Genomic DNA, 25,275 nt, shown 5'->3' with positions numbered 1-25,275 from the left:
TGAGGTTTTACGTCAGCTTCTTTGTACAACTACATCTTTTCAGATGGCTCACTCTCCTCTTCCCCCCCCCCCGCAAAAAAACCCCCGCAACTGGTGATAACTGGGTCTTTCTTGCAGGTCTGAGCAAAACCTGCTAATTGGCCGGTGTGGGTTGTTTATTTACTGGCTCCATGGCCACGGAACCTCACGGCTCCCATTGGCTCCAGTTCCCCGTGGCTTCCCTTGGCTGCAAACAGCAGACTGGAGCCAAAGGGAGCCATGAGCCTCCATGACAGTGGAGCTGGTAAATAAACACACTACACCGGCCAATTAGCAGGTTTCTCAAAGTGGTTTCGTGGACCACTTTGAGAAACACTGGTCTTGAGCCTCATTGTTTGAGGAAAGTTGATGCTGCCAAAAAGAATGACCTGTGATGAATGTGCTAGGCTTGACACCAAGAAAATCTCCATCTCTGCCACAAACTCCCTGTGCAAGCTTGGTCAAGACAATTCATCTCTCTGTGCCTCAGTTCTCCATTTGTAAAATGGGGATAATCTTCCTTTCTCCCACCCTTTGTCTCAAAGGGCCTGTAAGGCAGGGATGGGACTCTGTGGCTATGTCTACACTGCCCCCTCTTGTGCAAAAAAATATGCAAATGAGGCAATGGGAGGAATATCACCATGCCTCATTTGCATAATTAATTAGGCTCAGTTTTTGCACAAGAGGCTTTTGCGCAAAAAGGAGCCGTCTACATGTCTCCTTTTTGCACAAAAATCCCCTCTTGTGCAAGAGCCTTTCTTCCTCTTTTTTTCAGGATGAACGACTCTTGTGCAAGAGGGGTTTTTGCGCAAAAGCCTCTTGCGCAAAAATGGAGCCTCGTTGATTATGCAAATGAGGCGCAGCGATATTCCTCCCATTGCCTCATTTGCATATTTTTTGCACAAGAGGGGGCAGTGTAGACATAGCCTGTGAATGTACAGCATCTAGCACAGCAGCATCATAGCTAGGATTTAAGCACTAATGTAATATAAATAAGAATATAGTTATTTACTTCCAAAGTTAATAAAGAAAAGCTAGAGCCCCAGGGTCCTTGAGGAGCTGTAAAAAAGCATAGTTCCATCAACTTCAGCCAAGCTATATGTTTAAAACAGCAGAAGATTTATCCCTTTCTCTGTAGGACCTGTTTGCTCAAACACATTTCTCATTAAAAATAAAAGGAAAAAAGGATCAGTCACTGGTTTACTGCAGTTGTTCACTTTGCAACCAAAATTGCTGCTTAAAGCAATTTCTAAATTGTCCTTTTTTAGACAAAAGCTTTGTTTCTCTTGTTCTAATTTTGAGGTTTGGGTAGGGATTGTCTCACCATACACTGGAGAGAGTTTGTGCATCTGTCTGTCCATCTGTCCATGAGTCCGTTTGTTTAAGAACTCCTCCTAAACCAGTGGTCCCCAACGTTTTGGGACTGCCGGGCGCCTGGGGGCGGGACCGCTCATGCGCTGCACGTATGGGGGTGGGGCCGCTCACGGGCCAAGTGCCTGGGGGTGGGGCCAAGCATGCGCTGCACGCCTGGGGCCGGCACCGGCATGTGCCGCAACCCCGGGCAGAGGCCACCCAGGTGCTGCATGCACGGGGCCGGCACTGGCATGCGCCGTGACCCCAGGGTAGGGGCGGCCCATGCGCCCGGGGCTGGCACCTGCCGCACGCCCGGGGGCGGGGCCAGGGCCAGCCCAGATTGCTCCGCGGGCGCACATAAATGGCACCGCGTTGGGGACCACTGTCCTAAACACTAAGAGCTAGGACCACCAAATTTGCTATGCAACTTCCTCTTATCATAACTTAAAGCAAGACCAAGGTTTGGTTGTGCCAAGACAGTGGGATGTGCCTGGAATGGGATTTCTCCTCATAAAACCAAACAGAAAAGAGACAGAATCACCAAATCCAGTACAGTCCTCAAAACTGACCGAACTGAGCAAATGTTCAGGGCGGGCTCAGGGAGGGCAGGAGCTCAGGGCAGGTATGCAGAGTGCCACATCTGCCTGCCAGCTCCAGCACAGAGCTGCTGCAGCAATTCCATTCTGGGCTGGGGAGGAGAGGGGTGTCTGTGCCTCCTCCCCAGTTGTGGCAGCTCAGCACTGGAGTCATGGGAGGGAGTGCTTCACCTTCCCCCTCCACACACACATCTGCTCCTTGCTGGGGCAAGTGGAGGAGGGGCCTCCCCGCCCAGTTATAGCACCCAACCTAGAGCTATCCCAAAACTGCTGCTGCTGCGGGACATGTGGTCCTTCTGTGCCCTCCCACAGTCCAACCTGGACCTGCCCCAGCAGCAATGAGAGAGAGCTGGGATAGTCCTCTCTTCCTGGGGCAACCTGCATACTGAATCCCTCATCCCCAGTGCCAGCCCAGGGCAATTATTTCAATGAAGCATGTACATTTTCATATTATTTCCCAAAAAACAAAAATTGAGTTAAGGACTTGATCAATGCCAGGTAAATCTTCTAGTGGTAAATAGTAATAATAATCACAATAATAAAATCAGCCCAAGCTGCAAAGCAGCTCATGGAGTGTGTGATTTCATCAGAACAAGTTTCTTATCTTACACGAAAACCATTCTGGAGTAGAAGAATAACAACAACAGCATCCATGTAAACTCTCTCTCTGTCTCTCTGGGGAATCTATTAATGTGATAGAAAGAAAGGCTTAAACTCCAGTGATAGAGTGGTTTGCTCCAAGGACTAAACAGACAGATCTTACTAACCTTTCATCTCATTTTGCTTTCACTTTGTCATGTGCTCTTCCGATTAGAATTAGGGTTTGTCAAAAATACAGATTTTGCATTGGCCTCTGCACTGCTTTGCTATTAGAGAGGTCATATTTTCATAACAGATGTTTTAAAAAAACAGGAAAGATGCTGCTGACAGTGAAGGCAGTTTTTTTCTGTTGTCACTGTCATTATTAATTTTCTTCACTTCTGAAATAGTTACATTATTCTGTGTAAACATGAAAACAAAATTTTCTTTCCAATAATAATGCATTACCATAATAACACGTTTAAAGATTTGTGAACACGTTTAAAGATTTGTGAAATGCTTTAAAGATTAAAAGGCCTGGGAATGTGAGTTACTACTTTTTTTCCCCTTATCTTATGTCCATGGCTTGTTTAGGATCTGAAGACACTTTTCAAATATTAATTAAGCTTTACAACATTCACTGCAGCAGGTATTATTATGCTATGAAAAGCATTATATGGGAGTGAAGTAGAATCATTATTATCATTTTACTGATGAGAAAACTGAGCCATGGAAATTTTGACTTGCCTACCATCACAAAGTGAACCTGTGGAAGAGGTAGGATTTGAGGGGTGCAAAGTAACAGGATTCTGTCTTGTATTTGTATTAAATAGTACCAAGCAGATATCACAATTGGCAGAGAAGCTATAAGGAAATAAATACAGAAGCCTCCTTGTTTTGATATACAGTATATCAAAGCAAGGGGATTTGTTCCCAAGAAGATGTGCTCAAGTACAGCCTCTCTTAAGAAAGCATGGAAAAAACATAGCATTTCAAAATGTGCGCAGGTATGACTGGTGAAATGCATCATTTTTTCTATAATGACTTAGAGATATGAATCATGGTAAATTAATGCTGCTGTTGCTGACAAGAAGAAAACTGAAGCTTTTGGAATATTATGCTGGAAATTACTCTTGCTGTCTCTCGGATGGAAAAAAGATGAATGTCTACATTAGAAATCTTTTTGAGAGAAGCAGACCCCGATGTCAGAAAGCAACAGCTGAAAACTTATGTATTTTGCTTACAGAGCCGTAGAGATGGAAACTTGGAAAAGTTATTATGGAAGGAATGATAGAGGATCATGCTAGTACGGGACAACAAGCAAGGAGATTGATGAATGGTGTGCAGCAGATCAATGAAGGAACAGCTGCTGCACACTAAAAATTAGTGATGGATCATGAAGGCTTCTGAAAATTCTGCTACAATGTCACCAATATTCAGACCTGAAGAAATGGATTTACTTACTACACAGATGGCCCAACCATGATTGAGATCCTATTTTGCTATGCACCTCAAAAAGCCAAGATGCTCCCTGTGCTAAAAAGCTTAGAGTCTAAAGATGGGCTTGACTACAAAATCTGATAGCACTGAAACTGACAGAAATAACAAAACCATTTGGAGGTTGGCCGTTAGTTTGAAGTTTCAAGAAAACAACCCCTCAGGAAGAGATGTGCACTATCTTGCATTGGTGTTCTATTCACACCATCTACTACCAATCAGGTTTCTTTCCTTCACTGGCTGGATGGAACCTGGCAAGCACAGCCAGCATAAAGGACCATGCCCACTGTCAGCTCCATTTCTGATATCTATGGCACAGGGTAAGCAAACACCAGCACCAGGAAAAAACTTAAAAAACAACTAATCGTCTTGCAGCACCTCAAAGACTAACAAAACAGGTAGATGGTATCATGAGCTTAAAGTGGGTTGTGCCCATGGGCTCATGATACCATCTACACATTCTTTAAGGTGCTACTAGACTATTTGTTTTTTCTTACGTTTTTCCAGTTACCATCTAACTCTGCTACCCTTATGGGACCAGGGACAGCTTTTTAAAAAGTGTGTGTTGGAGGCCTTGTGGCAAGTATTTCACCATAGCTGTGCAGCAGAAATTGAACTAGATGCAGAAAGAGCTGCAGCGGCCAGCCAGGTGCGTGAGAAATAGCACCAGGGTTGGAGGGTGCTTTTTTTGGGGGGGGGGGGCTTCTCCAGACTGGAGGCAAGAGCAGAGAGCCCCCCACCTCCCACTTTGCCCTGTCCCAGGCTGGGGCATGAGGAAGGGGAAGCTCAGGGGGCCCTGTGCCCTGCCTCCAGCCGGTATGGGAGGAGAAGGGGGAGCTCCCAGACCCCCTTTTCTTGCCCCCCCCCCCCCCCGGGTGTGGGGACAGCCCCCCCCCCATCCAAACTGCAAGCTCTGGGAACAGCTCCCCCTAGAGGGCCAGCAGCTCTCTGCACCCGCGCTCAGATTCCAGCCCCGGAAGTGACGTGTAAATCACGGCTCCTCACTCTCCCTCCAGCACTGCGAACAAAAGGGATTTTCAGCCCCCGCGCCCCGCCCCTCCGTCCCCAGCACCGCGCCCTGATTGGCTAGCGGCGCCGCCGGCGACCGGCTTCCCCGCTCCGCCCCGCCCTTTCGCTCGCGGATTGGCTGCCGGCCCGGGTCGGGGTGATCGGCGATTGGCGGGCGCGAGCGTCGGTCGCCGAGCGGGGCCGGGCCGACGAGCCTGGCCGGGTGGTAGCGCGGCAGGGTGCGGAGCTGGACGGGGCCGGGGCAGGTCAGTGTCGTTGGGGGGCGCTGCTTCCCCCTCCCGGAGTCCCGCGCGCGGGGGTTCAGAAGGGGCGGGGCTGCGGAGGGGGGGGCGGGTGACCGTTGTGCCGGTTGGGCGCTCACGCGCCCCAAAATGGGGGGGGGGGGGCGCTCGGGCCGCCTGGCGCGCGCCGTGTTGCGCAGCTCGCGCCAGGTGCCGGGCCCGGGACGGCAGCTCTAGCGCCCCCGCCCGCCCCGCTAGCCGGGGGGGGGGTCGCCTCGGGCTCTGGCCGCGCCCGCGCTCCCCCTGCCCGCTCCGGACCCGCGGGGGGCTGGGCCCCGACGTGTCCGTCCGCTGGCTGCGAGCTTGGACGGGGGCACGGCGGGAAGAAGGACGCCCCCCCCCCAAGTCGGGCGGAAAGCGCGCCCCGCCGCGTGCACCGCGCCCGCGGGAAGTGTTCGCTGCTGTGTGGCTGTGTTAATACTGAGAGCACGGGGAGCGCCGGGCGTGCGAGCTAACTCCTGCCAGGTGGGGGGGGGGGGGAGTGTGTGTAAACACAAACGGGTTTGAAAGGAGAGCGCAGAATGGAGGGAAGCACTGCCCATCAGTATCTACAGGGCAGAGGGGGCCGAGTTAGTCTGTAACAGGGGAAAGGGAAAAAACAACACACAGCCTAGTAGCATCTTAAAGAGTAACAAAACCCGCCCATGGGAGCGTGAGCTTTCGTGGGCGCAGCCCACTTCTTCAGATGACTGGAGCGTTAGAAATCCAGATCCAGATTCTCTTCCCCCTCCCCCTCCCTTTTTTTATCTAAAGGGGCGGAAGAGAACCGTGTTTATTCAAAAGGGTTTCCCGTGGGATGCAATTAAGAGAGGAATTCTGCAGACCGAGTTGTGTGCTTCCTACATAAGAACGGCCGTACTGGGTCAGACCAAATGTCCATCTAGCCCAGTATTCTGTCTCCCAACAGTGGCAATGGCAGATGCCCCAGAGGAAGTAGAACAGGTAATCATCAGCTGATCCCTCTACTGTCATCCACCTCCTCCTTAAGTTCATAACAATGAGATGGACATGGGTAGGCTGAAAAACTAGATAATGTAGAGGAAAATTTCTCTGATCAAGGCTGGTTATAGTCTTTGAAATCCTGAGTGTTATAAACCAGAATATGCAGTGTTGGTCCCAGGATGATGCAGAAATAAGGAGGGTGAGGTTGAAAAATATTTCGCCCACATTGTGTCACTAATAACAGATAAAAGTTCTTAATGTCTTTAGCAGGAAGTGGGTTCCTACCTGGCAGGTCTCCACCAGCAGCTAAGAGTTAAAAATCATCAAAGGTTGCATAATAGTATTCCATGAATAGAAATGAGAAGCAAACTAATAAGAAAGCAAACAAAGGCTTGTTATCTTGGAAGATATAAGATGCGGAACTGGCACTGTCCTCACCATGGTAAAGGAAAGAGGCAGAGAAAAATTAACATGAAAGTTAAGCTCAACAGCTATTAGTAAAGCAAGACAGGGACACACAGGTGGCAGTTTCTTGACCTGCATAGTCACACGACATTGTGAATAGAGATGCCAAAATGGTCATTGCATATCTCTCAATTTGCAGTAAAATTGACGGGGGCTAGCCATTCACAGGGGGATTATCAGGGCTTTAAAACAGTAAAATTGTTCTTTCCTCGTGTAAAACAAAATAAAAACATCTAACTTAAAGCTGTTATATTCCAAGCTTTTTCTAAAGAGTCTGTCTCTAATGTATTAGGTAGACATTTAATAGTCTTTGTTTAAAAAAAACCTGAAGATGTTTGCCTTTTTTCTTATCTATAATTTGCATTCTGAAGCAAAAGTTAAAAGGTTGATAATTTATGTGTGTTTAGAAAAACTATAGTTTTGTGGATTTTCCTGGCAATTCTTTGTTCACGTGTTACTGAAACTTGAATTTGGGGAGATAAAGGATAGGTGGACTGTTGCTTATTTATTAAACCTTTTCGGGGGCTGTGGATTTGATGAGAAATCCACAGTCAGCTTTTTTAAATATGTAGATCAGTCATTTTTTATTCTTTTTTAAGTGCTTCCAAGTCTCACAATCTGGTCTGTGTGCACAATATTCATGGACCACTGTTTGAATTCTTTGAGAACAGACTCTGATTCAGGGGACCCATGGATGTCATGAAATTTTACATCCTTGGTCTGTAATAGATGGAGTGCTGGCTTGCTCAGGTTCTATCTGACACCATTGCTGGCTATTTCACAGACCAGCACTGAAATTAGGTCTAAAAATTCCCTTTTCTTAGTGGAAGAAAGAGGCATGAAGAGTATCTGTCAGGGAATTGCTGACGGAATAAGGAAAAGAAATATATCTAATTAGGTCTCAAAAATTTACTGTACACTAACTAGCCTTAAAACTAAGCCTCATAGTGAGAGGTTTATACAAAAGGCAAGAGTGGGGAAGCCCTCTCCATGGACCAGTGGGCCAACTCCTGAAGCAATGCTTCTGTGAGAAACCCAGAACTCCCACTAAAAAGGAAGAGGAGTATATTGCTTCAGGATCCTGGCTGCTGCAAGAAAGTGAGGAAATAAAGTAGCCACACTACTCTTGACTAGTCTGCTTTTATGCATGGTCCTCTTTTGTGAGGAACACAGGGACTACTGCCTTGTGTAGCAGGTTTTATGCTACAGGTATGACCCTTTACATCCAGTTCAATTTTCGTAAGTAGTAGATTGAAGTTAACCTGAATCTTGAGTTTCTCTGCTGTTACAGGTTGAATCTCTCTAAACCAGCACTCTGGTCTGGCAACATCCGTGGTCTGATGTGATTTTTAGTTAGCCTGATGCCCACTTAGCATAGGTGTGACCAGGTTTCCTGCATCCTATAAAGTTTGTTTGAAACCACTGGACCTGGTTCTGTGCTCTGTGCTGTTCTTTAGCTCTAATTTACCCCCTAAATGTCTTCTAAGAGCCCAGTAAGCAGTGGAAGTGTTGGTAATGCTGCCCTGGCTTAATGTAAGCCTTTCCGTGGACCACCAGTTGCTAATGGAAACTCACCGTTAATTACATAATTTTGCTCAAGTCATTTTGTTAGTGCTGCTGCTAGGGAAAATGGTTTAATTTAACCAGTAAGAAAGGAAATATTAAATAGATTAAGCTCTTTAACTTTCTCATGTTTATCAAACTTCATTTTAAATAGTAAAATATTAATTTATGTCCAACACAAAAAGTTTCAATGTTTTCTTTATTTATAACATGGGTGGGGAACCTTGGATCAGGGGCCATAGACCCACAGAAAAATCAGTTGGGAACCACAAAAGTGAGAAGCAAAAAACTCCTCCAAAACCCCCCCAACCGTCACTGATGTGACCCCTAAATGAAACACCTCACTCCTCTGCTGCTCCAGCACCATGGAGGAACAGGGAGAACTAAGGTTCAGGGCTTTCCATGGGCCGGCTTTACTCTTCTGGGTTTTCAGGGTTAGGGGATTTTTGACCCTCCTAGGCTCTGGGGTGGGAACAAAAATGAGGGATTCAGTGTGTGGGACAAAGCTCTCAATGAGTGGGATAGGGGTGAGAGTCCAGGATCTGGGTGGGAGGTGGGCTGCAGGAGGGGGTAAGAATGCGAAGTCTGGGCAGGAGGTGGGGTGCAGGATCAGGCAGGGAGTAGGGTGTGTGTCCACGAGGGAGAGTGCAGGAGCAGCTTGGGGATAAGGAGTTTTGGCGAGGGGCAGTGCAGGAGCAGGGTAGAGGTGTGGGGTCTGGGCATGAAGGGGCAGTGGGGTCACTTACTTGCTTTCACACCCCACACTGCTCACAGGCATAGTGTCTTGGGCATGTCTTCCTGCTGCTCCCATCAGCTGGATTTCCCAGGATTAGCGGGGAAAGCCTCCAGGCAGCACATCAGTGCGCTGCTGTTTCCCCAACTTCTGGCTCTGCATCGCTCCACTTCTTCCCCATAAGGCAGGACCAGCGAGGAGACTGAAGTCTCACTTTCCTCCTATTCCCCAAGTGAAACCACTGCTGGTGATCTAACCTTGCCAGAGGAAAAGGGGGTGCGAGAGGCTGGAACACGAGGCTGGAACGCCTGCATGGGCTCCCTGCTGTGGTAAGAGAGAGGGTGGAAGCAGGGGGAGCTGAGCTCAAGCGGCAGACCACAGTTTTAGAACCACTGTGCAAGGCAATATTAACCTCCCATGGTTTGGCACTAGAGATGTAAGAATTTAACCAGGTACCTGGTTAACCGATAAGTGTTTATTGGTTGCTGGCACTGTTTAAATTCTTCATACCAGGAGCCATAGCAGTCCCGGCAGCCCTAAGAGCCTCTGCGGAGCCCTGGGAGCTGTGGCAATCCCCCAGGAGCCATGGTTAACCATGTAACATAGAATTTCTATCAGTTACATGGTTAATAACTTTAAAATTTTGTACATACCTATCTGGTACCGGTCAGGTCCCAAGGATGCCAGATTAGAGAGGTTCAACTTGTATTCAGAATCCTCTGGTCTTCAATGAAAATGACCATGGTCTTATTAAATACTCTCTTGTTGCTCAGCAAGGCTTCCAGCAGCAACAGGCTTTACTGGGGCTTTCTATGTACAGACTCAGGAAGACAAAATTTCAACCTTTGAAATGTAAACCACACATTTTTGCAAACATTAGCGCTAGAAACATAGACCCTTGTCCCATACGTTGCCGAATGCATCTGAATTCAGTTGTTGAAGGTACTTATAACTTAAGTGTCAGGCTGTGTGTGTGTGTATGTATGTATGTGTGTGAATATATATATACACACACGTGCGCGCGCATACATACCTACACACACACTCACGGCGGGGGGGAGGCAAGCAGACATATGGATTGGATAAAGAGCTTGAAAAAACATTCATTTTCAGAAGAGAGCTCTCTAACATGAGATGAGTGACCCCAGAAATGTCTGATCAGTCATTTTTAAATACAAACATGCTTCTGTTGTACATTTTTAAAACATTTTGGTCTTAACTGGTTGCAAGCCAGAAAAAAATCCTCGTGTGTCTGTACAGAGCATCTTAATTTGAAGGTAGCTTAATTGTAGGTGTGTATTTGGCTTTTAGTCATTAGTCTTCTCTTAGATCTTTAGAACAGCATTGAATAGAGATTATGGGGTAGCAGAAATGGATAGGTGATTTGCTTTTTCTTAAATGAAGTAAAGAGTTTTGCCATCCAGTGCTTTAGCTGAAGGATTTTGTACACAAGGGTTAGAGATGATTTTGTTAATATAGTAGTTAAAAGAACATTTTAAGAACTTTTTGTGGGAAATATTTTATTTTGGGGAAAGAGTTGCTTCGTTTAGCTTTTAGGTTGCCTTCCACCATCCCTTTCCCTCCAATAAAATCCTCAAATTCTACTCATTTTAGCTTAATTCTCTGTTGTGGTTTTGGCGTACTGCCTAATAATACGTTTGAGGAAAGACAAGAAGTTAGAGAGAGTAGTATGCCTGTTTTTGAATAATGTAACTGAAAGCACAGATGCAACTTTGTATGTATTAGGGATGTTAACGGGTAACCAGTTAACCGGTTATCCTGATGCTTCCTGGGTAACAGTTAACCTGTACTCAGAAAACAGCCTGTTTGAGCCATGGGCTACTCCAGCCATGCATGGGGCCAGAAGCAGCTGGGCTGGAGCAGGCACTGCCTGTGAAGGGTGGGGAGGGAGGATGTTCCAGGCCACTCCCATTTAATCTGTTAACCAATTAAACTTAATGTTTAATCGGTTAACTTGTTAAGCAGAATTTTATATCCCTAGTAGGTATACTGCAGCATGTTTTTTATTTTGCTGATTTCCATACCAGCTTTTTAGATTTTTTATGGTATCTGAATGCCTATGAACTTCTGAAAATATCAGCCCTTTTTCATCTATGAAGAATTAAAATGAGGCTTGTTGAGAGCTGTAGACACAGAAGCATTGTTGAACAACCAGCATATTTGTAGCCATAGCATCTGAAAGAACAGGAAGTAGCCCCAATCATTAAAGGAAAATGCCCACTTCTGTTCTGCTTAAAATGTTGCAAGGAGAAGCACAAGACACATGAGTCAAATCCTTACGTATACAGAACTCCCATTACGTATTCTGCGATATGTGCTTTTCAGAAGTGGTGTGGTTAGACTCTTTTCTGAGAGGAACACTGATGCCTTTGGAGTCCTCAAGTATGTCATCAAGCTCTATTGGGATCAATGGACTAGATTCTTCTCTTATGCTGAGGACCTCTTTTAAATAGCTTCACATTTACATTCATGGCTACAAGGGGAATATAGCCTAGTGCCTTCAAAATAATCTGTTCAGGTATTGTGCATGATTAAATATAATGAAATATTCATATTATTTGGTAACCTACTCCATCCTTTCCTCCCAACAGTGCTTGCTCAGGATATTTAAGTCTTAATTTTAAAAGTTTCAGATTCAGCTGCAAGATGGTGTTTAGTTATTTATTTTGAAATTTTGTTTTACTATTTTGTGCATATTTTATGTTAAATTCTGTACAGGTTATTTTAAGGGAAACATTGACAGGCTTAGAACAAAATGTACTATAAGAAATGTTGCTTTCAAGTATAAAAATATGTTTCTGCTGAAAAAAGTATAACACAGCTAAGAGGAAGTTTACTTTTAGACAAGCAATAAGCAGTTTTGTTTGTTTAATCTGTGAACTTTTGATTGCTGTCTTAAAAGTGTAGTAGACTTCAGACTTAATAAAAATATTTATTCTATAAGACTAAATGCCCTAGTTTTCATGGTTTGATCTCTCTGTTCACACAAGTTAGCATACTACTCTGGGAGTGAACTGTAATGTCCTTATTACTATTCCTAAATACTGTTTTTAAGGTTGTTGGAAAAGGAGTTCCTTGTTTAGGAATATAGAAGCAACGGTACTTATTTCTTGCCAGTTCCCACATGTAAATCTATTTGGAAGAATGCATGTGTGTATGTATGTGGTATTAATGGGAGTGGAGGGAAAATTGTGCAGGGATAGAGAGGCAACAGTCCTCTGATGGAAATTAGCATAAAAGACATGCTTAGAGTGACATAGGGTAGGATTCAGACAGAGGAAGGAATGTATTGGTGTAATGGCATCTTTAAGTTATTTTTTGATTCAGAGACATCTGGTGTTCTTGTGAAATTGGGCACTAAAATAAATTGGGTTGATTTTTTAGTTCTTTCTCCTTCTCCCCCTCACCAGCATCCCTAAAGACAAAAGGGTTAGAAGGGTTCTTTTTCTGAATGTGCGTGCGTTAAGCAATGAGGGCCCTATCACATGTACTAATGCCTGGTCTACACTGGGCATTTAGGTCGAACATAGCCAGTTTATGTAGATTTTCTAAACAATGAGTCCACACCACCAAACCTGTTCCATCCATTTCAAGGGCTGTTAAAGTCTATTTCGGTATTCCTGCTTTCACGTGGAGTAACGCTGACTTCAACCTTGCATGGTCGACTTTTTGCCTGAAAACCATTGTAATACAAATGTGGTGTTTTTCAAAATCTTGTTTTAATTATGACTCTCTCATGAGATTTTCATCAAGACATATAGTAGCACCGGGTGAACTCTACTCTGAGTACAATTATAGATCACTTGTGTGTGACTTTTTGCTGTTAGGTTGTTGTGTGTGTGTGTGTCCGCATCGTCTCAAAGTATCTTGAGCTTCATGATGTTGAACATTCAAGTGTAAGCCAGTATACAACTGATTAGTATATATGACTTGTTCTTTTTGTTTCCATAAATAGACATACAGGAGTGTTATGAGGTACTTATTTAGAATAATTTTTTTGTAGGCAGGGACTTGATCCTGTAGCACTTTGTAAGCATATGGTGGTATAGAAATAGGACGTGCTTAGGTCAAAGCATTACTCTTTTGAATCATAAAAGTTAGCTCATAACATGCTCCGATAACATGTTGGATAGCTACAGTGTGTGTGGCGGCAAGCAATAGTTGACTGTGGACTCTCCTCTTATGTGTACTTAAGTGCAATTTGTAAGCTATACTGGCAAGCAAATGAACCATACTAGAAAACTTTCACAGCTTTGTAGAGGATGTGCTGATTTGTAAGCTAATGCAGAAATAATCATAACTCTTCATGTACTACTGATAAAATGTAAAACCAGCATGTTTTTTCAGTGTGAAACTTGATGTTCAGAATAGTGCTAAATGTACTTGTGCTAGGACAGTTAATTTTACCACCTTTAGGACCTCAAATATTGCTGGGGGAAATTCAGGTTTTTTTCATTGATTTAAAAAAAAAAGTATTTGTCTTTCAATTTACATCTTCACTGAACTAATACAACTTAATACTGAACATCTCACTAAATATAATTTAATACTGTTTCCTGTAAATACTGATTCAGTCTTACCCTTCATTAATTAGTCTGTGCAAGAACTGAACCACTGTTAAAATTAAGTCATGCATTTCCTGGGCAGACAGTCAGGGTGTTGAGATTTAAAATCTGTCCATGGCAGTCATACGGCTTATAAACTTAAAAGTGTCTACTTAAGCATGGTAAATTTTAAAAACTGGAAAGAAAGCCAAACATCTTTTCTTGGTCCTAACTTGTAAAATGAATTCTAGATAGCAATGGGAGTTGTTTTTTGGTTAAGACTGTTCTCCCCTTCTGTTTATAAATGGGAACACTTGGTAAATTACACATTTTCTTTATGTGCTGTAGAAAATAGCTGTTACAGTTTCCCAGCTATTTCATAAAGCAGAAGTAACATAATTGTCAGCCAAACAATTCCAGGCATGAGAGGTTTCTGGTCTCGGCTAACTGCATCTTTATAAGAGTATATTGATCAGTGTACAATTCTCCAGCCATTTTCTACATACGGAATAGTTGTTTAGAATGTAGTATCCTGTTGAAATTAGGGATGTAATAGTGTAGTCCTGTAAAGCTTACAGGTTAATGCTGTAGACTACACGCATTCTCCCCTGCCTCCTCTCCCCCCCGCCCCTCCTCCAGCCAGTATTTTTTTTAGCAGGCTGGCCAGCAGCCCAGCTCACTCTTGGTTCGTACCAGGTCCGGGACCTACCCCTATTGTGACTCTCTGCATTTAAAGTGTATCAGGAGCCAGGTGTATTAGGAGCTCAGCCCCCCGCCCCTAGACAGGGGCTGCTGCCATCCTGTGCTTCTGCCTCTGTACCAGAGGTAGCAACACAGGCAACAGGCAGCCAGTCCACAAGGGGGGCTGGTTTTTAAACTGGCTTCCCTCGTGGACCAGCTACCGCCTGGCACAGAGGCAGCAGCATGAAGAGGCAGGGGGCTCCTCAGGAGCAGGGCTGGAGCACACTGGCTACCAGCCCCACCCCTGGGTAATATAGAATAGTCAAGTAATCGATAAGAATTGATGAGATTAATCTACTAATCAGTTAACTGATATTTCTCATCCCTAGTTGAAATGGGACTCTAATTGAGCTCATAACAAATATGAGTCTCCTAAATTGGAAAAATAGTAGAAATTTTAGGTGTAGATAATGAAGGAAAATTTGTGTAAGAGATTGCATGGTTGGGGATTGAAACAGAAGACAGGGAATGTGGATTTTCAGGTTGCCTTTCTGATTTTTGCCACTGTTTGAAGGGACCTTGGGCAAACACTTTATGCCTTGAATTACTGTACTCATTTGTAAAATGGAGGTGTGGTATATCTTGCAGATGAGCTGAAGCTTTCTACGGGCAAGGTTCACTGGGCTTCTTTGAAAGACCTGATAAATATTGACTATATTATGATATATTCATTAGTGATCTAGTGCTAGTGTATTTTTATTTGGTTTAAAAAAAAGTTTAACTCCCCTTTTATATGTACTTAAAATTAGATCATCTTTTAGGTTTCTACCAGTTCTTCTGTAGTTAAGTTTTGAACTCCATGAACTTTCTTATACTAAAGCAAGAATAAATTAAATTATTTAGTCTCTGCAAAATATTGTGTAGAGAAACCTAGATGTGTTATGGACGGTCACACTATAGAGAGAGAACATGTCTACAATAAGTGGTTCCTATTTCAGATTTACAGTTTGGAGTATGCCTCAGACAATAGCACCTGAATATGACCTCCCAGCAAAGTCTGTCTGAAGCAGTTGGAATGAATGTGGTTGAAAAATGCTTTGTATTTTTGAAGCCACTTAATGCAAGATGACAACGCCAAGTAACACTAAGCTTAGAAGGAGACTAGGGAACAAGTATAAGTATGTCTCCTAACATGTGCCAAACTTGGTCTCCAGAATGTGCTCAAATGTCTGAAAATGGGCACCTAAGCAGTCTAATTTCATTAGGCGTCCACAGACATTACTGGTTGAGCATTAAAACTGCATGGAAACAGAATAGTTTTTGTAAATGTATATTCAAAATTATTTGAGTAATTTCCTGAAGTTATTTAGAAGTATTTTTCTATTAGTATTCATTATTTGAATTGTGGAATGTTTGCTCAGCTCAAATGAATGGTGTGGGGTTTCTTGAATGTGTGAGAATAACATTAATTTCAAATTTGCTTCCTTGAAATATTTGCTTAAAATTTACTAATTTGGTGATCACCCTCACAAAGTGATTTAATCTCTTAAAATACTTGTGGAAAATAAATATTATGGGGAGTAAACTCAAAGTATATTTGTTTAAATATTTACAGAAAACACAACTCTAGTAGAGATTAAGATAAAGCAAATAACATGCTGTTCATTAAAGAAATCAGTTTTTCATTACTTTAACCAGTCCTCTGATTTTTTTTTTGTTTGTTTCTCAGTATAGCCTTTTTTTTTTTTTTTTTTTTTTTTTACTTCAAGTTATTGTCTGGGATAATATGCTATACACTGAATGTATTGACTTAAAAACTCCATTTTAAAATAAAAATGCCAACATAATTCAGATGTTTCATCTTTAAAAAGTTGGGCAAAATTAAATTCTTTGTAAGTGTTCATTCTTGTTCAGGAAACCCCCCTCCCACATCTTGGCAAGTTTTAACATTTCCTATAAAATCTTTAATTAAAATTTTGAAAGTAGGGGCTGTGTTCCAGAACTGATGAATGTTAAATATATCTGCTGGTTCAGAAAGCCCTCCTCTGAAATAAAGAGTCCTTGCAGCAGAGAACAAAACATCTAAAGCCAAACTGTGACACTAACATTTTCTGAATCTGATTATTCTCTCAGTGCTTTTAGTTCTGCAAAGATGACCCGATGTAGAAAGAATTTTTGTCTGTCAACAATAGTGAAAATGGCCTCAAATTTTACCCTGTGGGGAAGTAGTCACATGAAAAGAAATGTGTTCACCTTTAGTTTCTTATCCATTTTATTATTTATATTTGCTTCTCTTAAAGAGAAAAGAGTTTTTTAAATCCAGTTGTGTTCCCTTTGCTGTAAGTGTGGTCTTAAATGTGTATTTCAAAATGTTAATCACTTATCAGCTTTCTCAAATATATAGTAGATTTTCAGAGTTTATGCATCAGTCTATGAGTCGGTTTGTTCAAGAACTCCTAAGCGGTAGGAGCAAGGGCCACCAAATTTGGTAGGCAGCTCTCTCGTCTTATAACTTAAAGCAATGTCAAGGTTTGATTGAGCTAGAAAATTGGGATGTGCGTGGAATGTGATTGTTTCTCATCAGATGGAAAGGGAGGGCTGTAATAGCAGGGACAGTTATATTCATGAAGGGCTACAAGGGGGCAGCAAACATGGGGAACCCAGAATGACATCGGCGGGCAGCAAGCACGTCAGCCCTGCGGAGCAGCCATTGGTCAGTAGTACAGCCTCCACCACTCCAGCCTGCCCTGTGGTGCAGTTGCTGGCCAGCCAACGCGACCCCCTGCTGGCTCAAACTGGCCCCACAGAGCAGCCGGTTGGTGGGCTGCGCAGTCCCTTCTTCCACCCTACTCCCAGCCCTGGGGAGCAGCCAGCGGGTTCCCCCACCCCATCCCCTGACTCCTGCACACCCCTATCCTCCTCCCCTGAGCTCTTCTCACCCCAGCCTCATGCCCTGAGCCCACCACATCCCCAAGTCCTTGTCATGACTCCTGCACACACCACATTCCCAGATCCCTGGCCTAAAGGACCCAAATGACACTGGGTAAGTCTTCTAGTGTTTAAATATTTTTAGTTTATGTTTTAATATCAGTGTAGCGCCTGGAAGCAAATAATCCTGGGCACTTCACCAGTTTGCATGTACGAAGCAGGAAGGTGGAATTCTGCTAAATTTTCCAGGCACTTATTTGGCAGTTTTAAGACGTCTAGAGCTGTGATTTTTTTTTAAAGCAGCAGGTCATGCCCCTTCTTTTAATGTTTTAGCATGCATAAAACATGAGTTTCAGTGAATCAAACAAAAGCGGGTTTGCTAATCCAAAGCAGTAGAGTTCATATTGATTTGTATACTCAGAACTAAATTAAGTAGTCTTTAACTCACTGTCCAGTGTACATATTGCACTCAGTCCCTTGTTGGAATTGCGTAGTATCACACCTTTAAAAGTAGGGTAGCAACTTGTCAAGAAGGAATTCCCGTCCTGTAAGAGAGAATTTTAAGTTTCTACTGCCTCATATTGCTGCTACTTGCAGAACCGCTTACTAGGTATGTGAATGTTTAACCACTTAACCTGCGAGGACTGCTGCAAGCAGGTTGTTCAGCCATCCCGCCAGAGCAGTTTCTAACTGCAGAGGGCCCAGGTGCCCCACAGGCAGGGGCTGCTCCGACTGGGATGCCGGAGCAGCTCCCGCCTACAGGGCACCCTGGCCGGGGTTGAGTGTGGATACTTCAGCAGGGCTGGAGTGTGAGCACTTTCCGCCACCCACATGCCCCTTTAATCAGTTAACTGGTTAAACAATATGTTTAACCGTTAACTAGTTAAATGGGATTTTATATCCCTACCACTTACTTCCTCCTCTGTTTTGAAGGCACCAACTGATGGCTGGCTGTCTTGTTGGAAATCATGAAACCAGACATGTAGGGGTTTACCAAACTGTTTATTATACAGTCACACTTCTTTCCCTCAGACAGTAAATTCATTTATCTGCAGTACTGAACACATGCTATGCTGTCAGCTCTTTAATGGCTAGTTACATTGCATTTTACACAACCACAATACCATAAACAGCCATAGCTATGCTTTCATTTAAGAAGAATCTCTAGATGTGCCAGTGTAAGCCTACACAGAAAAGTTGTATAAAAAGGAGGCTGTACTGCTCAGCTGAAACTTTTCTACCTTAATGCTTCACACTGGACTTTGAGTGAATCAAGAATATTATTTCATAGACAGTGGCCTCTGATGAATGCTGAGGAGAAGAATAGATCACTACTTTAAATTTCTCTTAAAGTGTATAGAAGATACTTAAGCTCATTACTCTTCTGATGAGCAAGACAATTTTCCTTTCACAGCAAATGGAAACTGCATCTGCTTAAACAATCTTTCACTTTTGTTTGCAGTGTTAGAATCATATGGCAATTTATTCCAATATTTGACCACCCTGACAGTTAGGACTTTTTTCCTAATGTCCAATCTAAACCTCCCCTGCTGCACTTTAAGCCCATTACTCCTTGTCCTGTCCTCAGAAACCAAGAGGAACAAATTTTCTCCTTCCTCCTTGTGACACCCTTTTAGATATTTGTTGTTGTTGCTGTGTGGTCCCAGGATATTAGAGAAAGAAGTTGAGTGAGGTAATAGCTCTTATTGGATCAACTTCTGCTGGTTGGTGAAAGACACAAACTTTCAGCCACACAGAATTCATCTTCTGGTCAGAAGTAGGGATGTGATAGTTTAAACACTGAAATGTGAGCATCTGCTCCTATCTCTTCTCTCCCCCCATGCTGCTGCCTCTGTATCAGGGTGGGAAGCTACTCCACAGTAGCCTGTGCTCTCAGGGAGGCAGCTTAAAAGCCAGCTTCCACAGAGCCAGCTCCCCACTCTGTGTGAAAACATGTAACCGCTGAAAATAGCATCGGTTACACTTTTACATATATATAAATAAAATATTTAACATCCCTAGTCAGAAGAGCTCTGCATAGCTCAAAAGCTTGTTGCTTTCATCAACAGAAGTCGGTCCAACAAAAGATACTACCTTACCCACTGTGTCTGCTTAAACAAGACTGAACATGGCTTTATTTGCTTGGCTCTACACAAGACAATTATGCAAATTTTCTGCAAAGTAGCAGTGACTTTAGAATAGAAAGTTTCACTAGATTCCATTCTGCTGAATATATTTGTCTAAACAAAGGTTAAAAATTAATTATCCGGTGGGTAAGTCCATTTTTTGCTTGCACAGTTAACCATCATATCACAAATTGAAATCTATTCAAACTCCCTATGACATTTTTGACTTTGCAAATGCTAAGAGTGGCAAAAGATTGGAATACATTTAGTACATGTAGCTGCTCTTTTTGTTGCCTTGCAATGAAGGATAAATGTGCAAGAATGTTTTGACCTGTTTACAACCTATGCATGTTTAATGCAGAGTATTACAGTTTTTTTCATTTCCACCATAGAGCCATGGACTTGTTAAAACATATGAAGTGATTGTTGATCTTCGTTTAAAGCCAGTATCCAGAAATATTGCATCTGAATTCTGATGTGTACAACTTTAAATTATATTTCACAAGGTGCTCTTTCTGAAAAATTCCACAGAATAGAAAGTGAAGCCAGAATTCTCCATGTGTTTATGCTTCTGTGGTGTTAATCCTGTGGAGTGTGTGTCTGCCACAAGAGATATCATTAAGGATGGCTCAAAAAGTACAATGTAGCCTTCACATGCTAACTTATAACCTTCAGTATTTATTTTATGGGAGATGATGGACCAATTTGGACTGCAGAGTTGTTCTTAAACAAGTTACATGCCTGAAGTATGGGTCCATGATTAAGTCCTGAGTGGGACATGTGCAACTATATGGTTCAGATTCATAATCCACCATAGCATATTTTTTTTCTTAAAGTCCATTCTCTCTCCTGTTAATTTTGACTGCTGCTCATTGAATATTGAACTGCTACGTTAGCACTTATTTCTGTCTCCACCATCTGGATATGCATATGCTTGTGAACCTCTGGGAAAAAGTGAAAAATCAATCTTCTGCAACTTGTTATTGAGGTCATAAAGAAAATGCTGGTCTGTGTGTTTTCTCCTTTGACAACACAGATTACAATTTGAAAAACTAAAAGGTCTGAAGTTTCCAGGCTGAAAAAAGGTTGTGCATTCCTGAGTCTTATAATATCACAGTTGGTTCTGTTCTCAGCAACATCAGGTGAACTGATTCTTTTCTGATTATTTTATTTTTCAGGTATTCAGAATGAATCTGGAAAAGCTCAGCAAACCAGAACTATTGACGCTATTTAGTATCCTTGAAGGAGAACTAGAAGCAAGAGATCTTGTCATAGAAGCTTTAAAGGTATGTTGTAAGTACCTAAAATGCTACCATGTTCCTGAAAGTCATCCCAAGATGGAGTTCAGCAGTAATGATACATTACTGGATATCAGCAGTGTTAGATAGTCAATGCTATATAATGATCAATATCTTGGAATTCATTATCAAAAGTTGCCTGCAAAAGTAAGCAGTAGAGTGTTTAAGCTAGGGATGTGAATGGTTAACCACTAAGCATCACCCTTATCAGATGATGCTTACCAGTTACGATTAATGGGCAGGGGCTGGAGCAGCCTCCTGCCTGCCGTGGGCGGAAAAGGGGGGAGCTGCTACTCCATCCCAGCAGGAGTAGCCCTTGTCCATGACAGGTTCAACCTAGTGCACCACAGCCAGGGGAAATCCACCCTAACCGGAGCAGCGCCAACCCACGATGTGCCCGATCTGGCCGGAGCAGCACGCCGTGGGTGGGGGCACTCCAGCCGGTCTGGCGTAGCCCTGGCCTAGCCCAGCCCACCCAATCCCATTTAAGCGGTTAACCAGTTAAACATAACATTTAACTACTTAAACAATTAAGTGATTAAATGGGATTTTACATCCCTAGTTTAAGGGCAGAGCGCAATCTAAATGTCAGTACTTAGTTTTTGATAATGAAACTGCTCTTGATTCTGTATCAGGAAGAATTAAAAGGGTTAGTCTTAAACTTCTTAATTAAATGTTTCATGTGTCCCTGTTTCTTCAGTAAGCAGAACAACAGAGAAAATCATCTGTCAAAATCTCTCTGGCAGGATGACTATTTTGTGTCCTAACAAGCTGATAGCAATTCCATGCTAAGAATAACATAGTACCAATGGGATAGTAAGGCTGCGCCTGCACTACATGTTCGGATTGTGATCCCTTTGCTTGTGCATATGTATTCGCACTAGTTCTCCTCAAGTTAGCAGGAGTTTAAATAGCAGGTTACTCACAGTAGTGGAAGCAGCAGCACAGCTGCTGCTACCATTGTTACCACAGCTACATTGCTATTTATGTGCACACTGGCTCTCTTCAAGAACTCATAATATAGATGTAGCCTAAGCCAGATGCTCTCTAAGACTATACGTAGGCTTGTTATAGCTATATGAAAAGCATTCTCATATTTGTTTTTATAGTATTTTATGTTACCCTACTTTCATGTAGCATGCATATTAAGCTGATAGAAAAGAATGAGCACCACAGCCTTCATTGCCTGTGTGAATGATGCTCAGTACTGTTTTGTTGGAGCTGGACAGTGTGCTTGAGAGTGAGTAGCTGATATTGGGGCTTATGTCCAGGCTGAGTAGCTGAAACTCAACCCTGAGATGGAATTAATGTTCCTGGAGAGAGGCAAGCAATCAGATGAAGTTGCAAAATTGCATATGTCCTTCAGTGGAGTAATTGATTCATCGCTTGTTACTTTGTCACAGACTGAAGTCCTGAGATGTCTAACAGTATCTGGATGGCCTTTCTTTCAGATACAGGACCTTGTCATCCTTATTGTGCCTTTGTCCCTGTGCAGTACATCTGCTTCACTGCATTAGCATGTGTTGACGAAGACTACTCAATCCTCAGCTGGCCTTTGTAGGGATCGCACTATGACTGTTCTTTGTTACTCCATTATTTGCATTATTTTCCTGTTTGTCTCTGTGCAGTGGTTGAAAGTGCTGATTTTGATCTGTGGTGTTTGTTTTGTGTATCCTCTGTGTTGTATCAGGACAACTACAATTGTCCAAGGCATTCAAGTTAAATGAGAGTGCAGAGAACAGGGTGTTCTCAATGAGGTGTTCTTAGCTGTGATACTGACTCTTCCAGTTTGTCAAGCAATCTTGATCTATTATTCCACAGAGAATGTTTTAAAATTAATCTAGTCACTAAGGTATTTTGTAAGAAGGAATATTAAACGAGAGTGAGGGAGTGGGACTAATGAGGCAAAAATGTTGTGGCAGGAAAAAATTAGAGATGTTCTGTGAGAGCTGATTTATAGCTAGGTTCTTCATTCCTTTCCTAGGCCATGCTGTCATTCCAATTAGTCACTTTACGTGGTCTACTTTGTCTGTTGTAAATCATGCAAGTGGGTCATCTCTTTCTGAGTGGGTGACAAAGATTAAATACATCTATCTCAAATCCTCAAGGTAGGATAGTCATGTGGGTTTGCTGTCTGTATTGAAAAAGGCTCTTTTCCATTGACTAAGTGTAAAAAGCTTCCCTGGTTGCTTTTCTGCATGCTGTACATTCTAAGGTAACTGCAACAATTCCATGCAACAATTCTGAAGTGAGGTGTTGTGATATGTGTAGTCTAAAATGAGAATGTCCTCTTTCTATTCTTCCTCTACTAACTTCCACCCTTTTATGCTGCTTCCCCATTCCTCTTCCCTTTTATTTTTTACCATACAGGCTTGTATATATCTATATGTATTTTTAAGGAACTAATCACTATACAGTAGTATCTAGATACTATTATTAAAAGTCAATATGGTTTTGTACTTGCATGATAGTACTCTTGTATTGCGCATTGGTAGGAGGTTTACTGTGGATACCAATGGAATAGTCCTATAGCTTAGCATGAACTCTGCATTTTGCTGGCAAATAAAAGAAGTTTGGTGTGTAGTATCTTAAAAGCTGTACCTTCACTTCCTTCACATTTGATTCATTCTGAACCATCCAAAACTAAATGACTTTTTGAAGGTTATCAATATGCTTCAAAGAGAGAACCCCATGAATGGTTAGTTTTATAGCCTGTTCGTGCTGTGCTGTGCATTATAATGCCTTCTGGTTCTATTGGAAACAGATGTTTAGGTAGTTATATCACATGTTTTCATAAAATATTGCTTTTGTGGCACTAGACTAGTTTTATTTACTGCAAACAGCTTTTTTCATCTGTAAAGCTCTGCCCCCAAATAGGGAGAACACCCAGGGAAACCACAGCTGTAATTAAGAAAGCATTTTGATAAGAGTGGAAATGTTGTATTTAGTCAGCACGTGTTTTTTTGTTTAGGTAAAAGTTATCTTTCCAAGGCGCCAGCACTGGGCAAAATGAATGAAGTGAAAAGAAGCAATGTAACATTGCAGTCCTCTCTGAATTGCACTAGACAATTGGAAATTGAATTTAAATTTGTATACACGTTGAACCTCTCTAATCCAGCACACTCTGGTCTGGCAACATCCATCATCTGGAATAATTTTAGTTAACAAGATGGCCACTTATCATGGGTGTGGCCAAATTTCTCACAATTCAATAAGGTTTGCTTGCAGCCACCAGTCCTGGCGCTCAGTGGTCTCTGCTGTTATTTAACTTTAATTTACCCCTAAATGTCTTCTAAGAGCCCAGGAAGCAGTAGAATTGTTGGTAATATTGCTAGACCATGTTGACCTCCCATGGATTGGCAAATTCCCTGGTTAGGTACCGATCAGGTCTCAGGGGTGCCAGACTAGAGAGGTTCAACCTGTAAAACAGAAAGATGCCTGCTATTCTCCATTCACCAGATCGTTTGATTTGAAATGAGATCTGGTTTGGTTCAAATTTAGGGTTTTCCCTTATATGTCAGGCCATCACCTCTTTAGTTCTTCACAAACTGTTCATGCTATCAGTGATGATTATTCTGTTGCTGGCACATCACATGTTTTTAATGGACAGAATGGTTTTTGTCTTTATTATTTTTAGTCTTTTTATTGTCCTCCTACTTTGTGCAGGTGTAAATCTCTGTGATTTGTTGTAGGAGATTTCTCAGGTACAAAAATATTACTCTCTCTTTGTGAGGGAACTTTTATTTCATCATCCATTGTATTGCCTTGGATTTAATTTTTCATAACAATTTTGTGACCTGAAGCAATTACCAAGTGTACAAAATTATCCTTAAACTCACCGTTTGGAGCAGACATCTTGTTCAAGTCATCTGGCTACATATATCTTAAGAGGGAAAATACCAAGGAAGGAAAGCAGTAATTGTTTGGAAGTAGTACAAGCCCTGAGATGAAATGTGCGTTATTCTTTTCAATAATTTTGAAGTTAGAGGAAACTGAGGTATTTAGAAAGGTGGAAATGGAATTGACAGGTTATTAAAATAAATAGTAGAATGTGACCACGTTCAGTATTAAAGGTTGCTTCAAGTTGGGTCGTCATAACTTGTAGTGTTATAACTTCAGAGATTTGAAAACTAGAATAGCATGTTGCTTGCCTTCCTGCAGTGTTGACTTTGCTAGCTTTCTTTCAGATGCCTCTTTAGCCTCAATCCAAGTGTGCTGAAAAAGACTTGGATCTAAAGGTCTCCGTTGGACTTTCTTCTTACATTTAGACAGTGTCTTGGCTTCAGGTTACCTGTTAAATTCTCTCTCCAGTTATATTATTCTGTAAATATATTTAGTTTGTACTTTTCTCTAGTTCTGCATTCCTGCAACTTTTTTGATAGGCTGCAACAATAATTAAAATGGATTTTTAACCAGAGGTGAAGTGTTTGTGATCAGCATAAAAACATCCAACCAAAATTTGACAAGTATATTTCAATAATTAACAAATTAGATGAAAATATGATTTGCTCATGGCAATCACCTAATGTACAGTGGCGACAGTAATCAAATGAATTACTCTCCTAGGTCTAGTAAATTATCAGTTGTAATGTGATTCACAGCTCTCCCCGTCCCAAAATAA

General features: G+C 42.3%; 1 protein-coding gene across 3 annotated transcripts in view; it reads left to right on the top strand.

The window, feature by feature from the left end:
- The first annotated feature begins 5,178 nt into the window (after nt 1-5,178).
- The window catches only part of CTTNBP2NL (CTTNBP2 N-terminal like), a 49,364-nt gene continuing 29,267 nt past the window's right edge, over nt 5,179-25,275 (top strand). The window contains exons 1-2 of one of the 3 annotated variants that reach the window (XM_075910076.1): nt 5,179-5,317; nt 20,535-20,642. In XM_075910076.1, the coding sequence (XP_075766191.1) occupies nt 20,544-20,642 (99 nt within the window). In that variant the 5' untranslated portion in view covers nt 5,179-5,317; nt 20,535-20,543. Of the gene's footprint in view, nt 5,318-5,954; nt 6,296-11,058; nt 11,596-20,534; nt 20,643-25,275 lie in introns of those variants that run through there. The other 2 variants (XM_075910075.1, XM_075910077.1) reach the window with 2 other exon arrangements.

This window comes from Pelodiscus sinensis, chromosome 27 (genome assembly GCF_049634645.1).
Source record: "Pelodiscus sinensis isolate JC-2024 chromosome 27, ASM4963464v1, whole genome shotgun sequence".
Lineage (NCBI taxonomy): Eukaryota > Metazoa > Chordata > Testudines > Trionychidae > Pelodiscus > Pelodiscus sinensis.
The sequence above is the reverse complement of the archived record's forward strand: the minus strand, read 5'-3'. Positions and strand labels throughout refer to the sequence as shown.